The sequence below is a fragment of the Nymphaea colorata genome, unplaced genomic scaffold (assembly GCF_008831285.2).
Source record: "Nymphaea colorata isolate Beijing-Zhang1983 unplaced genomic scaffold, ASM883128v2 scaffold0043, whole genome shotgun sequence".
Classification (NCBI taxonomy): domain Eukaryota; kingdom Viridiplantae; phylum Streptophyta; class Magnoliopsida; order Nymphaeales; family Nymphaeaceae; genus Nymphaea; species Nymphaea colorata.
The window spans coordinates 12303-29491 of NW_022204549.1; the positions used below are offsets into that span (position 1 = coordinate 12303).

Consider the following 17189-nt stretch of genomic DNA (forward strand, 5'->3'; position numbering starts at 1 on the left):
AATAAAATCATAAGTAATAGATTAGAAAGCAGTGTATCAGGTAGATTTAGAATGAAGGAAACAAGTACTATTCCTTGGAAGAAAGATGCACATCCAAAATTGGCAATTTTTCGCAGTCATAGCGTTTTAAAACGGAAGAAAACCAGAAAAAGCAGTGTTACCTGGTCCTGGCCAATACAAGATCAACAATAAAAGCGAGTAGAAGTTCGCAAGGGGAATTCAATACGGATTCAACTCCACTGCAGATAGACTCTTGGATATGAATGCACAGTAAAAAATCCCTTTTTACGATGTGACAGAAACGATATGGGGAAAAGGGCGCTGAGGATAAAGAAAAACATTTAAAATTTAAAGCAGATAGACATCGAAAAGCGCCCTTCAATTGCAAGTAAAGAAGGTTTTCCGAAAAAGGCCATACTGAGAAGAATGAGGATGAGCTTTTGGACATGAACTGGAACCTACAGAAGGCGCAGCACAAGAATACGACTCCACAAAAGGACCAAACCGAGTATGATGTGCTGGCACACCGCTACAAGATAGACAAGCACTAGAACTCAGTGTTCAAATCTAAGTCCAAACGGGCATGGATGAACCCATCGAATGTGGTAGGTCCTGGTGACTACAACTATACAACTACGTTCTAGAAGAAGAGCTTCAACCAGGAATACCACTACAAGCCTCCGATTAAGATTCGGAGCACTTATCGTACTCGCTCCTCCCTCAAATGATATCGCTATATATATTATATTGCCGTACCATCAATAAAAATAAAAAGGGAAGTGTAAAGCTGTATCATGAAATGCAGATCACAAATGCGGAGAAAGGGGAATTCGGGCTGAAAGATTGCGAAACATCCAAAATTTATGTGTTTTCAATTTTTAAATGATGATTCAAGTAAGAGATAGATCATTTGGAGATAAAATGATTAAAATTATATATTGGGGAAGTAAGATGTTAGGATGGAACCCCTTGGGGGTGATAAGGACGTGGTGGGGGAGCGGTGGGGGTTTTTTATGAGTTGTTGAGTTTATTGGCTTATAAATAATAGATAAGTTAGGGATAACTACTCATTTTTAAGTGAAAACATGTAGGAATCATCATCCATGTAATCTCAATGCAAATTCTGCCGAAATCATAGCGTTTAGACTAGAATTTTGCTAAAAAGCCTATGCCGCAGATTGAAAAAATAATTGACGTCCATTGGAAGGGACTGTCATTCTGAGTATAAGAAAAGCGAAGGGAATGCATTCAAGCAGCTGATTAGGATCCTTTTCTCTTCTCTGGTGCCCCCAAATGACGACTGCTAACATACCAGCTATTCAAAGTATACCGTCTTTACATAAGTTTCCTCGCATAAAAGCTGGGCATAAGCTTAAAGGATCTGTCATAGGTGAGTAATCATCTGTGCTATTCGATGGCCTATTCGAACTACCAGTTGGAGCTGATCGTTGCTCAGGTCGATCTGGTCATATCTAGATAAAAAACGCTTCTGATTCGATCGTGAGCAAGAGGGTGGAGATTGATAGGGAGAGTGAGGAAAGCAGCGCAAATGTGAGGCAGAGGAGGAGAAATGGGAAAAAAAGAGATTAAGAAATCGATAAATAAATTAAAGATAATAATAGAAGAGCAATAACTCGATTGAGGTGAACGGCAACATGCCCTTGAAGCCGTAGGTGAGGTCGGAGATGAGCGCCTCTTCCATGTCGGATAACCCCATCAGCCACTATGGATATTATGTCCACTATCCCATCTTCTTCCACGCCAGTCACAACATCCATTGATCTATTTAATCATTCCTTATTATCTTATACTAGCCACCCCTAACCATTCCATTAGCTTGAGCCAAAACGGCCTCTTCTTTCTCTGTTTTAAACGAATAAATTTATTTTGGCGGAGCATAATGGTGAAATTAAAATAGTAGGCTTGACTTAGTGAAAAGTATCGTGGCGTATCATCTATTTGGACTTCAACTGGACGTTTGACGGATGATTATGGGGGTGGTATGAGGCTTATTGACATTTTAATGATCAAACCATTTTTAATGGCTTAAAATGGCATTTATCCAATTTTTATTAAGTTTAATATCCGTAAAAATGCATAATTATAATGGCGAGGGCTAAAAACTAGCTGGATGGGAAATGGTTTGAAGAGAGTAATCAAAATCTCCCCCGCAGAACTTTTTTAATTTTTCAACCAAATTAGATGCGGGGGTTCCTCTTGTCGATAATCACGATGCGGGTACTTGCTGCTGATTGCGTTGGAGTGAGGTGGTATTTGGCGTTGTTCTTATTATTGTTTAGTCAATATTAATTTTTGAATCATAATAATAAATTGGGACTTGTGAAATAAGGAATGAAAGAGCTGACGACTGCGAGTATTCCCCTGATAAAATCGCATCCTATGTCGATCCTGCAGGCTACTTCGGTGGTGGTGACGAGGATACGTTCGATCTAAGACCTTAAGAAGCTAAAATTGGAGGGAAATCGATTCAAAAAGGCAATGCTAATTCAGGACAAACTTATTGTTGACAATACGACCGTCCTTTATTGATAGTTTTCTCAATAAATTTGCCCTATTGAGTGTTGGAGGTGGAGGGAGGGCTGCTGGTGCCGGTTTTCGTAGATGGGCGGGGCGGGTTTTAAAACTGTATTTTAGGAATTTGAACAATATTTGATTCTAATTGGGAGATTTCTGGCCAAAGCGGCCCTTTCACCTCATTCTCCCCGTCAAATTATATGTTTTCCTCCAAAAATACCTATGAGAATCAATCACCCCCATAGTAATTTCCCGAGAACTCCAACAAAATCAAATGAAAAATGGTTTATTCGCTGGTCCAGATCGGCAGGAGGAACTAAAGACTTCTTGTGGAAAGTTTGATTAAAAATTGCTTCCAAAAATAGTTGATTTGACTATTATTATTGGTTGGAATAAATACGATGGAGAAAATAAATGTCGAATCCTTGGCGAGAGGAGCATTTTGGAGAGGTAAGAGGGGTACTCCTGCTCAAGAACTGTCAAATAAACTCCTTTTTAATTGTTTTGAATTGTTTTTTGTGGGACTCCCATGTCTAAATAAGATCCTCGATTTTTCGTGAAGCTACGGAACACTCCACAATACCCCTGTCCACTGTTTAGCAAGCATGCTCCATCTATCCGGCAAATCACTCACTTTTTAATGAAAAACCAGTGAAATATATTCAAAGTCAAATCGAAGGTTTTTCTATACTAAACTAATATAAATTTTATTAGAAGCAATAATTAAAATATGGAAAAAATAAGTAAAACTGCCTCCCAAATATTCAACCGTAAATTAAACAATCCGTAATCATCAAGTTTGACCATTGTACTCGTAAATTGCGCTGAGCTATGCGTAGGAGTGCTGCTTTTTAGCCATGTGACTGCCTTTTTTATTATCAATGAGTATTCATTTGACAGATGTTGTCCCCCCAACCATTTTAGGACCAGAATGGTGATTGCCACAGCCATCTTTTCGCCTTTCGGCAAATCTTGAATTATTTTAGCATCGAATAATTACTTGAGGACTGCTTCGCTCGTCCAATATCCTTCGAAGTTTTGCTAAGCAATAATGAGGTCCAGTTGTGGGCAACTGCTGGTGCTCTTCTAATCAACAGCTCTTCTGTTACGTTCAGACATTTCCATTCTTGAGCTATTGTATAACTTCTTTTTTGATCTTTCCTTACTGCTGCTACTGCTGCTACTACTGTCCCTGAAGATTCTTTTTTTAGCTGAGTCAGAAAATATCTTACGCCGGCGTCGCTTTGGTTTGGACTCATCTGAACTACTGTCACCTCTACTTCTAATTCTACTTCTACTTCTGTCTATGCTGATTTCTCTTGCAAAGTGATCCATTCCATATCTGTAATACCTGTCTCCTCCTCGTCCACGTGAAGCAGCTCTTCTTGAGACAGATTATATCTCTTCAAAGCCATCATCATTTAAATAGTGGTAATCGACATTCCTGCTTGATTTGTTCATATGAGTGTTTTATATATTCATTTGAATTTTTCCTTTTTAGTTTATTTATTAAATTTTACCATCGGGAAGCTGGGTCTCTTAGCAGATAAAAGCAGTCTATCTTGAAAGGATCTGATGCTTAATTGACAAGTTTATAATTTATCTCTTCAAATCAACAACTTTCGCATAATAAATATTATCCTGCAGTTTTTTACTGCCATTAGAAGAGGACTAGAGAGCCTTGATTGATCGATAGTGTCCCATTTTGCCGATTAATGGAAAATTCGGAAAGGCATCGCTTATCTATACAGACGAGCTAAATGGCAAGTGGTTAAGTGAGTCCTTGTATGTGAGCTTAATTGTGGTTTTCTCTTTGAGAAGGCCTTTAAAGGTGATGAAGAAGTGAACCACGTCGTTTTTCAGGATGTATGGGATGCTGGAGGGGTTAGGAACAATGCTTTACACTAAAGATTTATCGTACTATAGTTCAATTTAGCTGACCACTGGGGAGAGCGAATTGTATAGCAGCTGGATAACTTTGCTGGCGGGATCCTACCTCTCCTTGATAAGACGTAGCTGCCCCTCCCTTATTAAGCACACCCTATGATCAAATTGCGAGAAACGCCAGAACCTACTCCTATCGAGTGCACACGAGAATATTTAATATTTTCTCTCACCAGCTTCACCACTTTATCCGTATTGGAGACCTCACCATCAGTGAGCAAAAATACCTGTTTGGGGTAACCGTCTATGATCGGACTGTGGAAAATCGACAATAGAGGTTCTTCGATTTCTGTTCCTCCCATATCTGCAGTAACTCCGCTCACATAGTCAGCCGCTATCTTTACTTTCTAGTTGCTGTTCTTCTCGGAAATGTTGAAAATTTGCTTCATGGTGCTGCCAAAGCTAATCACGTTGAAATAACTATCCACAGGCAGGCTTTTCAAAAAAAGGAGGAGAGCTTTCTTGGCGCTGCTTATCTTTTAGCCAGCCATTGAGCCTGAACGATCCAGCAAGAAAATGTACTCTCCCTTCACACTGTCAAGCTCAGTTTAAAAGCTTTTATTATTACTCAAACTGCTTTTTAGGCATCCTATAAGTTGAGCGTGCAAAACTTGGGAACAAATGAGACCATAACTGTAGTGGTTGCATCTGTTGCTCCTAGTGTGAAGCTGGGCAGCTCAAAATGGTCAGTAGTGTAAATGAAGCTAAAGTTATTCTTCAAGCAGCAGTTATCAAGTGTAAAGGTTAGTGAAGTATATCGTCGTTTGGGTTTATACTTTAAGGGCGTGAGATAATGAATGGAAAGCTTTGATTTTTCTGTTACTTTTGACTGAAAGGCTGAAATCCCATTAAAACTATCCTGAAACTGTTTTATACCTATTTCTAATGAGTGATGAAGTCCTGCTGTGGGATGGCGTTTAGGTATCGTGGGGTCATTCTAGTCTGCAGTTAGTAGAGTAGAAGGTATTGAGATGCAGTTTTAATTCCTCAAGGTAGCAGATATGATTTTCACGTCTGTTCCTGGACCTATGTTTCCAATTCGAACTGACATTATGTCTTTGCTTTCCTTACTTATTTAGCCATAAGCAGCTCTCCTGCCTTCTTTTACTGCGGTTTGGTATTGCTTGTAGCTTCCTATTTCTCCTTAATTCTTCCCTCGATGACGTGCCTGCGAAGGCCGCAGTGAAACGATGCAGACATGCGGATGGAGGAACTGGGAATCTGAATTGCACTTACATGAAATTGTCAGTATGGTTGTAATATACTTGGCTCTGACTCACATCTGCGATTCCATCTACGATATTTACTTCGTATCTAATGCTCCTAAGAGGCAGTTCTCCCCAACATTCTGAGCTATTGATCTTTATTAGGAGTTAACCATTTCGAATAGGCCACAAACTCCATGTTAGCCGTCATTTATGTCTTCTGCTTCCATGTTTGAAGTGATATCTCTTTTTATACTATAATACTGTAGCAGTTCCAAGCCTAATTAAACTCAATACATCTCTAACGATATTTTATTTATTATGGTAGTATGGTATTGAGCAAGATGACTGGGCAAAGTTAATTGATTAAATATCTAATATTAATATTAATTGAATGATTATGGAAGATGATGAGACACTTAGCCAAATATGAACTGATGATCTGACATCCTTCGCCTGAGTCATCCATAATCAAACACATACAGACTCTCCTAACTGATATATGCCCTTTAATACAATAGTTTATGATCACAGTTGCTACGAGTGAAGCAAAATATTGAATACAGCAATTAAAATCGTTGATTTAAGCGAAAAGACCATTTTTTGTTGTTCAACTGAGCTGTTTGCAACTATTTGGAGAAATATGCCCATTATTTTTGACCATTTTTTTAAAAGTTTCTTAGGTTTAAGGCTCGTTTCAAACCTACTAACGTTTCCATCTTGCTTTTTTCACATACATTCTCAACTTTAAAGTCCAACTGCCACCTAAGTTTCCTTTATTCTCGCCCATGCCAGCTTTTTATTAATCATTCAATATTTTTAAGCCAAGAGATGAAAAGAGTATAGCTATGACAGCACAAGTGATGTTAGAATGTCCATTATCAAAAACTGATTCTTAAGTATCAATATGAAATCGTTTTATATTGATCATTTTTCATAAACTATTCCAAAGGTAATTCAAGGCTCTGAGACAATAAACGTAACTTATTCTGATGTAACTAAAAAGAGCCAAGCCATGGGTGTATAAAGTCCGAAAGTATTAAGAGTCTGAAAAATGTAATTATTAAAGATGATATTTATTTTCTTTCCATGAAAATTACATCAAAAACACATCACCCTCAGCTCTCTAGGGATCGTTCGGCATCATATAAGCTGCACTTTAGTTTATTCGGCCTCAGCCTATCATTTTTTTTATTAATTACTTCTTACGTATATAATGCTTGATTCACCTGGGAATAAAGTTGTTTTGCGTTGATGACCACTTTGCGAGGGAATTTATCATATAATTCGCATGGCCTTGATGTTTGCCTTAAGGACTTTGGTGAATCGTTGACAAATAAGTGAAAAAAGGGAAGATATAAGGCGGTTCTCTTGATTTTACCGTCATTTTGAAACTCCCATCACCCACAATCAAAATACCATCAAATTTCTTCTAATGCTTAAGGAGGGTCGCGATTTAAAGGAGGGGACGGTGATGGAGAGCTTTTTGCATCTTCGAATATCATCGAATCACAGTTACATTAATCTCGTTTGTTGAACTTACCTGGGTCCTCCTGATTATCTTACTCACTCCCTGCCGAATAAGGCCTTCTGAAGGAGTTTCACGAAAAAGAGGGGTCTTTTTATATGGCTTGGACTTGCCAAAGCGTCCTTCAGTAGTTTTTGTGGAAAAAAATATCAGAAATGAGCTGTTTACTTGAAATGCATTGTTTATTTCCTTTTCTTATCATTATTAATTTAAAATAAAACACCTATGAACTCTGAAAAACTTCTGTCAATTCCACTACTAAAGCAAATGTCCTTGAACGTACTCGAAGAGATCGAATATTCCGAAATCATACTAGAAGCTCACGCCAAAATCTAAGAAAAAATCTATGATATTGTTCTTGTTGATGACCTGATAATGGTCTACTCTACTCAAGAGGACGGATCTGTCCCCCTGGGTTACGCTCGACTGGACTTTTCCTTGAAATTTTAGAGGATCTTCTCTGTCAAGGTACCTTTGGTGATATTTAGAAATTTAATGAAAGAGAGCTAAAGGGATTCAAGCTGACCAACGATTTCGGTGAGAATGTTTCCTTCTTTATCGATTTCCCCAGCCTGGCTAACCTCTGGATCAGCCATTTATCGAAGATGATAAATGAGGGCGGATTTCACAATTCCTACAAGCCGGTTCGCACTCTCGGAAAGGGAAGCTTTGCAACGGTCTACTAAATAGTCCGTCTCGATGATGGCCAGCGTTTCGCAGCTAAGGTTTTTTCAAAGGAAAATATAAAGAATAATAGAAGCAAAATGAGCAGCTTTATGAACGAATTGGAAATATTGAGGTACATTGAGCACGCCAACTTGCTCAAATTGGAAGGAGTCTTTGAGTCTGAGCACAGCTTTATGTCATCATGGAAACATTAGGAGGAGGAAACCTCTTCGAACACCTCATCAAGAGAAAAACTGGACTCACTGTGGAGGAAATCAAGAAGATAATGGCCAGCATCCTCAGAGGATTGGCCGAGCTGGAGGCAAATAACATTGTCCACAGAGATATAAAGCTGGAGAACCTTATGCTCCGATAGAAAAACAATATCTAGCCAGTAATCGTTGATTTTGGCTTGGCTGTTCACGAAGATGATAAGACTACATTTACTATCAATGTGGAACTCCCGGCTATCTATCTCCATAGGTCCTTTCCATCAAAAAGGGAGAGAAAATTACATCCAAAAGCGACATCTTTTCTGCTGGTGTTGTGCTTCACGTATTGTTATTAGGAAAATATCTGTTTGAAGGTAAAACTCCAAAAGAAGTCTTCTAAAATAACAAGATGATGAAGTTTGACCTCTCAAGCCTTAGTACGAAAAAATGGACAAGCAAATGATGGAATTATTGCGAGCCATGCTTGAAACGGACCCTTAGAAGCGTATCAGTGCCAGTGACTGCCTAAACCACGCTGCCTTAAAGCCATAACACGCAGAATGTGAATAAAAATTTCAGCTTTCGCCAGCCAGTACAAATTCTGATTATCAATTCTGAGTAATCAGGGAAGGAGGCCTCAATAAAATAGCCAAAAAGGTTATTTTTTATTGATTGATCTTATCTCTTCTTAGTCACTATTTACGTTGGATTATAATCTCTTCTTGCTGGTTTTTAAATGGACTGCCTCTTTTTTATAATTGATAGATGATAAGCCGAAGGAAGTGGAAGCGAATACTCGAGAAGGAGGAGAAGAAGTCCGCACTTTTCCTGTGGATTTAGAGTGAGCTCTCCAAGATCAACTACGACCTCACCGATCAATACTGCAGATTCCATGTCAGAGATGTGGTTGAGCAAAAGGGGACGTGCCTCATCATCGAGCTTTTTATCCAACCGCTCACTGGTGGCTTTTAGGGCATTGATTTCAGGCCAAAGATATTTATTTCAAGCTCAAACTTCACCCACAGCCACGTATCTACAACGACGCAGACTCTTTCATCCGAACATCAATATGCTTACCTGCGAGATGTATTCCCCGAGATAGTTAAGGATTGGAATCCAACTCAATAATTCGTCACTATTTTTCACAATTTGAAGTACATAATCATTGAACCTAATTTGAAATTTGTTCCTAACACTGAGTTCAATAAGCGGTCAGCCTGGAACTACCACTTCAACAAAAAGAACTACCGCAACCTCATCATCGAAAACTGTCCTCTTTACCTGTAGACACTGGTTGGGAATCAATTCGACAAGCATCGCTAATCCCAGATGGAAATCGAGGAAAGCTATGAACACACATTGACTATCATTAGGAGGACTACTGGAGTATTGAAGTGCTGACTGTGAGGAGGGGGCTTCAGAACAACGTCGGACAGTGCGACTTTGACGATGAAGAAAAAAGTATACTTCTGCTGACCAAGCAAATCAAGTGTTTGGATATGAACGAGGATGTAGAAGGCAGTTGCCTGGCAGAGTATTAGACCATGAATGAGTGATAAGCATGCAGTTTTTACTAATCATTCAGTAGTGTACCTAAGGTTCCGCCTACTCCTCCCCTTCTGCTGCTTCTTATTGATGTCTTCGATAGGGAGGATGTCAAATTAATAACTCGGCCACTCCCATCCACTTAAATCTCTGCTTTTTTCGTTACCCTACTAATGCTATTAATGCTTGCTTGGTTCTCTGCTACTCGATTTATCTTTGAATAGAGCAGAATTCTAACTACTTTTGCTTAAATGAGCAATAGATAATGCGGATCGGGGTCTATTGCACAGAGTGATTACCATTTCTGATTCTTTCTTCTGCCTTTTGGTTTGTGTTCTGAGAATTTGATTTTGGTATTTTCGACTACCAGATCAACTTTTTGCGTTTGTTCCTTACTATTGGATTGTTAAACTGGCTAGTTCTGTTGCAAATCTAGTAATATCCGTATGCTTCATTTGGATTGAGTTCTTTTTATGGTTCCGACGACCGTTTTCCTCGCCCTTGGGGTTCTTAGTGGCGTTCTTCAGCTTCATCTTGATGATCTAAATTAGGTCAGAACTCTTGATCGGCAATAGCTATCGAATTGTCTCAGGCTCGTCCTTTCTCTTGGAAGGAGAGGGGATAATCTAACGCTTATGGTCTGACAACTTCCTTAACTAGCGAATGCTTTTGTAATTGGTTATATCTCTGTTAGATTTAGAGCGGATGTCGATGAGAACAGGAGACTAGTCGGATTGCCTGTGACAGTATGAGTGAAAATTGGCAAGGGTCTTCTTGAACTTTTCAGTCCTGTGGTAATCATTCAAGCCATTCATCCAAGCGATAAGCAGTTGGCTTTGTAGTGTAAATGATAATTTTATGACATAAAAATAGGTTTTATCATAAGTAAGCTTTCATCAGAAGTCGGCATTCAGCCTGAACTCCTTGTCCTCCTTGGAAGTCATCACTCCAGCCTTTTGATACTCACCCACTCTTCTCTCGAAGAAGTTGTCTTTCCTTGAAGGGAAATCATCTCCATCCAATCAAATGGGTTCTTGCTGTTCCAGATTTTGGTCACACCCAAGGCCACTAGCAGTCTGTCAGCCACGCATTCGATGTACTGGATCATAAGCTACATTATTTGATAAATACCTTGCTGTTAATGCCGATGAGATCGCTGGGCAAGCTTTCCGAAATGAACTTCTTCTATATTTAAACCGCCTATTTGATGATCTACTGTATCAGTTCAGGCCTCAGCTTATTCTTCATCTGGGAGTATAGGTGGCAGGCGAAATCAGTATGCAATCCCTCGTCTCTTGAAATAAGTTCATTGGAGAAGGTGAGTCCGGGCATCAGTGATCTTTTCTTGAGCCAGAAGATGGCACAAAACGATCCCGAAAAAAAGATGCCCTCGACAGCTGCGAAGGCCACCAATCTTTCGTGGAAGGTCCTTTCTCTGTTCATCCACTTCATGGCCCATTGAGCTTTCTAACGAATTACATCGATATTGGTTATGGCGGAAAACAGATAATTTTTTTCGTTGAGGTCCTTGATGTAGGTATCGATGAGGAGAGAGTAGGTTTCGGAGTGGACGTTCTCCATGGCGATCTGAAACCGTAAAAGCATCTGGCTTCAGGAATTTGAACTTCAGAGCAAAACTGTTGCGCCAAATTTTCCAAGACGATTCCATCAGAAGCTGCGAAGAACGCTAGCACGTTCTTGATGAAGTGTCTTTCCTTTTAGTTGAGCTTCTGCCAGTCCTTGAGGTCCTGGTAGAGATCAATCTAGTCGGCAGTCCAGAATGAAGCAAGATGTTTCTTGTACATTTCGAATATGGAGTGGTACTGGATGGGGAAGAGCACGAACCTTTGATCGTTTTCCTTGAGGATTGGCTCCTAGACTTCGGAGCTGAGAAGGGCGAGGCACTGGTCATCTTTCAAATAACAATTTATTATATTGCGTGCTAATTTAAATGGAATTAGTTGCAATTTTACCGGCTTATATTTTTTAATTTATTAATAGCATTTTATTTATAGTTTATCACCACTCCTACCCATTAGCCCCCCCTTATTACTAGCAACGCATAAAATAATCACTTAATGTTCACACCCTTACCGTAGTTTTACAAGCCGAATGAGATAAATCAATGAGGACGGTAGCTTACATAACAAAGATTCTGAAATAAAATATTAAGCTATCGTCTGTCGGAATTGGTGGAGCTTACGAGCAAATCCCTTTCATAACATATAACACGCTAGTATATTAACAAGTCCTATACTTAATTCCATTCTTATAATAATTGATCAAAAAAATCAAGCAACGATGGCGAGAAACATCAAAAAAAGCAAGGGAGACAGCCGCAGGAAGCGTGCATACAGCCATCCAACCATTGAGGTACGAATTAGCATATTTAGCAAAAGAGGAACTGGTTCGCTTGGTAAAATAAGAAAAAATGAGTCGGAATAAAGCTTCCTTGATCGTCGGGATTCCAAAATCAACCGGAAAGAAACATATCAAGGACCTATAGGCCTAGTAGAAACAAACAAACTAATACCGGTCGGAATCAGTCAACCAGAACTCCGTTTCGAACTATCGAAACGTAGAAGCTCAGACTACCTCTAGGCTTTATGCCTAAAACCAACAAATAATGCCTTTGTTCTACTACCCATGGCTCCCTGAGTGCTACAGCTGGCCCAATAACACGCTCTTCTACTATTTTTTTTGATTTTGAGAAAATCTTTATGTTTTAAATCATACTTAAACGAGCATTAAAATGTTTTAGTCTATATATAAGCACGAGCCAAAAAGGTATTTTGCATCCCTTAAAGTGAGAATAATAATTTCAGGGACCGTCTGAATAACTTTGGCTTGAGTTTTAAATGAAAAAATTGAAGACCTTAAATAGAAAAATTCTTCTAATTTAAACCATAAAAGTTAGTTTCTCTATTCTGACAAGGTTTTTAATCATCATTTTTTTATGATTGCTTTATTATAGGAATGATAAACTACGAGAATAAATAAAAATGTTCTTTTGGTGCATAAAATTAATAAAACTGGTTGGTTTTAGCAAGTATGCAGGAAGGGTGGCAATATATATGGTTTTGATGAGTTTACGAATAAAAATGCCGCATATTTAAAAGTATTGCTATTAGAAATAATAATTATGGATCAATTGCAAAAAAGTCAAGCTTGGAATACTTCAAGTATGCTTGTTTTGTCGATTTATACACATATTGCTTCCAAATCACGGCTTAAATAGCTCGGAATACATATAATTCCTTTATAAGTTGATTTAATCCATAACTTCTGGCCTAATCCACCCAATCATTGGTTTTAATGAAAATAGCTCGATTATGGGCAAAGACATGGTGATCTGATCAAGGAGAGTTAATCTTTCTAAAAAAATGCATTTATATGTCTTGAGATGGGAAAAAAGATGCCCGAAAAAGAAATGTTTTAGGGGATTTGAACAAAAGCTAAGGAATAAAGCAATCATAGGCTGGAATATTACCTTGGAAGCATATGTGGAGAGAGTTCTGCTTGCTATATATTAAACGTTCCGGCCGATAATCGTTTTGAAACGCGAATATTTAGGCTGTTTTTTCTTCTTTCCCTGCGCTTGATGCTCTTCTTCATGATCCTGTTCATAAGCTGGACTCTTTTAAGCTCTAACCGTACTCTTTGGAGCTAGTTTCGGCAATTCTGATTTTCTATTTTGAGTTCTAAGCTTCTTTTTAAAGTCGAAACAAGCTAGGCATTTTTTCCACTGCCGTCGTAGTCTCGATGATCCCTTCAATAATCTCAACAGTTTCTTCTTCGTTTAGGTAAAGAGCTATGTTCCTCATGATTCTATATTTAAATTCTTTTCTAATGTAAATAATTATATTGAACCGTCTATCAAACCTCAGCATATAAAGTAAAAATAAATGGATAAATATTGAGTTTTTGCTTGTTGGCTTACTCAGAACTATCTAGATTGTATAATTATTCGAGGGATGGACGTTGAAGCGCCTATGGGAATTTGGAAAGTTATTTTTTTTAATCCGCAAAAGTTTACCAATCATAAAAATGATGATGTAATGGTTTATTTACTTTGAAACAAACAGTTCATGAGAATGTTAGCACTTTAGGTGGCACGAAGGTTTGAATTTGAGGAATAGCATAAAGGCATATAAATGCATAAAATTTCTTAATAGTTAAGGTGGAGCCATAAGAGAGCAGTAGAGAGTGAACTGAATTATTTTTATTTATTTTCGGACGGGGATTGGAATAAGTTGCAAAGTTTAAAAGCCCAATTATTGAATTGATTCTAATCAATCATTTTAAATGTCAATTAGTTGACAAAAATTTAACGGTAGGAATGATTCTAACTTTCTAGCCTTCATTATTAAGTCCGCCAGTCGAATACAATTTTTTTTTTCATGATTACGTTTGGAATGATGTTTGATATATCTGGAATTAATGCCTGCAGGAGCAGCAAAAGGAGACCTTCCCCATGATTATGGAGTGGCATATTGCAACAAAAGGATTAGCAATTATTTTTGATGCAGAATACTCTATCAGGCAAACGATAGCTCTATTTAATTTTAGAATTCTTTAAAAAACTATATTAGGTGGTATTCGCTGTGTGTTAATTGCAAAAACATCATGTTCTATTCAACAAAACTCCTGCCGGCCTGCGTGCTGACCGTCGGCTGCACTGCACTCGCTTTTCAAGCCACAGTCCTTCACCCCTTCCACGATAAGCTCGACGAAGAGTTTCACCAGATCAAGGAAATGGAAATGCAGGACCAGAAATTGGAGGTTTTCGAAGAATAGGCTTTCCAAGCTGTCAATCATGTTGGCAGCAAGGTCGATGAACTCCTCAAACTCAAGGCAAAGAACCTCATTCACAGCACATACCACTCGCACCATTGATCACTCCATCATTAAATAACGCAAGACTAAATTGTTTAAAAACTTAAAATAGAAAGCTTAGCAATCGTTTGCATCCCTGGGGATAGATAAGGGAAAACTAAACTTAAAATCCTAAAGCTGTCCTGTAATAATGCAGATGAGATTTCAAAACAATATGGAAAGATGAAGATCATTGGGATTGTAGTGTGCAGGTGTATGGGTGGTGTTTTGGCAATTAATTGATTGGTTGGTGATTGTGATAATAATCATCTTGGTGTAATGATTGAGGCGTTCTTCAAGCGCTACCTCCCAATAACCAGCTTCGTCATCAGCTGCACCGCTCTCATCTTCCAGACACCGTCCTCTTCCCCTGGCATCACTAACTGGATGCTGAGTTCAAGCGGCTCAAGCAGGTCAAGGATCACCAGGAACAACGACTGATGGAGTACAACGCCAAGAAGATGGCAAAGATCTAAGAGTTGGAAGCAAAACTTGATTACCTCAAGCGTCTAGAAGTGGAGAAGAAGCGACTGGGAATCTAGTGATCTCTATGCCTTGGATTGACTGCTTTTATGTTCAGTATTGTTCCAGAACCGCCCCCCAAAATAGCATCGCTGTAAAGTCAGCAAAAAGATCAGATTAATAAAAATGAGCCTAATCATTCCTACTTCTTGGAAGCCATTTGACTCGCAGGATCGTTGACATCTTCTTTGTTGCTTTGTCTCTGTTGAGCAGAAGAGAGTCCTTTAGGAATAAAAAAGAATCCTTGCTCTACACGGGTAACTCTGAACTTGGATAGGTTCGTTGTTGCCGACATGAAGACTTTGAGTCTATTGAGTGAGTTTGGATGACTCGATTTCAATTTATTCTTCTTTTCGTTGATTTTCTCCAGATTTTGGCGTTACCCGAATTCCTCTTCTATCATCTTATCCCTCACATCTCCTTGCTTGTTACGTCGAAGAGATTATTGGTCCTTATGTCTTCGACATCAAGATAAGTATCTTCGTCATCATCGTTCTTCCACTGTTTGGGCTCATAGTAGGTGTTCTTTTCGACACTGAAGTTGACTCGTTCTTGTTCTTGACCTGTTTGCTGCGGACGCTCTTGAACTAGATGGTGGCGTTTTTGATGGTGTTATTGAGGGTCTGCTCCATGCTGGACTTATCTTCGTCGGTGAACTGCTTCAGCAGCTCCTGGTGGGCGAACAGAAACTTCCTGTAGACGCGCTCCTTCAGCGAGTGCTTCTTCCGACGCAGGAAGGAAAGCTCAATTAGCTTCACCACCACCAACAGGTAGAAAAGAATACGCAGGATATGTAGAAAATCGAAGGAGAAGTGGCCTCCGGCTCTGCAGTGGGAGGCGCCTTCAACAGGGTCTCCCCTGTCTGTACCAGCATTTCTGACATCACGTGTTCGAAGATATAAATTAATAGTTGGTGAGTGAGCTATGGTGGATTGCAAGATTATCACTTTTTGCGTTCGTTTTCGGGGTAATGCCACTCCTTGCCGGCGTATATCTCAGCAGATCGTAGAGCTCCTTGCGGCTCTGCATCTTGTCGACGAAACCCTTCTGGCTGCCGTTCTGCTGCAGATCCTTGAAGAAGAGGTCAACTGCCTTCATGGCCACTCGTAGGGTGGAGACGGGGTAGATTACGCAGTTGTAGCCGTACTCTTTAAAGGTACCGATGTCGATGTAGGGGGTCTTTCCGAACTCAGTCATGTTGGCAAGCAGGTAGACACTGCTCTTGTGCTCTTGAGCTCCTTGGCAACAACCTTGAACTCCTCTGCAGTGTCTAATCCTTCAGGGAATATCATGTCGGCTCCTGCGTCGATATACTTTTTGGAGCGATTAATGCACTCGTCGAGTCCATATACTCCCTTGGCGTCAGTGCGTGCGCAGATGATGAACTCACCATCTGACACCTTTACCGATGTCTACCTTGCAATCTTGATCTTGTCCACCATTTGCTGGGTGGGAATGAGTTCCTTACCGTTGAGATGCCCAACGCTTGGGGAAAACTTGGTCCTATATGTGAAGTCCTGAGGCTCCCGAGTAAAAGAAGTCGCTGACGGTCCTGGCACACATTTCACCCTTCCGAAGCCTGTGTCTGCATCGGCGATCACGGGCAGGTTGGAGAAGGTGGAGACGTCCTTGATGACTGAGCAAAACTCGCTGAGGGTTCTTAGGCCGATGTCTGGGACTCCTGAGGAGGCAGTGAGGGCTCCTCCCGATACGTAGATGGCTCTGAACCCGTGCTGAGCAGCCAGACGAGCAATGAGGCCGTTGAAGCAGCCAGGCACCATGATGCAGTCGTTGGTGAGGAGCTGGCGGAACTACTTGCACCGAGCAATAAGATTCATAAAAATAATAGTGATTATTAATGAACAACATCAGACAACATCTTAATAATACATGCAGACACAGATAGAAGGAAAGGAGGCAAAGATGGCAAGTTATTTGGAGCTGTTTCTTATTGGATTAACAATCATTCCAAATGATGTCTTCAGCGAAAAGACAGAGAGCTGATAAATTTCATCGTTGTTAGGGAGGGATATGAGATGATGGTGGGCTTCTGTAGGATAATTAGCTTACAAAGGATTTAATAAATTAGCAAATTAAACTGTAGGCAAGAATATTATTTAAATATGAATACAACTCAGACGATCCTGCTGTTGACGC

At 39.6% G+C, this 17189-nt stretch overlaps 2 protein-coding genes across 2 annotated transcripts; both read right to left on the reverse strand.

The window, feature by feature from the left end:
* Positions 1 to 10531: 10531 nt before the first annotated feature.
* LOC116268004 (ribonucleoside-diphosphate reductase small chain-like) lies at positions 10532 to 14528 on the reverse strand. The gene is given in 5 exon segments (XM_031649859.1): positions 10532 to 10626; positions 10629 to 10734; positions 10767 to 11224; positions 11227 to 11547; positions 14303 to 14528. Coding segments are annotated over 5 exon segments (1206 nt in total).
* A 1091-nt stretch (positions 14529 to 15619) lies between these two features.
* Positions 15620 to 16870, reverse strand: LOC116268005 (uncharacterized). The gene is given in 5 exon segments (XM_031649860.1): positions 15620 to 15894; positions 15980 to 16258; positions 16261 to 16514; positions 16516 to 16603; positions 16606 to 16870. Coding segments are annotated over 5 exon segments (1161 nt in total).
* Positions 16871 to 17189: the final 319 nt, after the last annotated feature.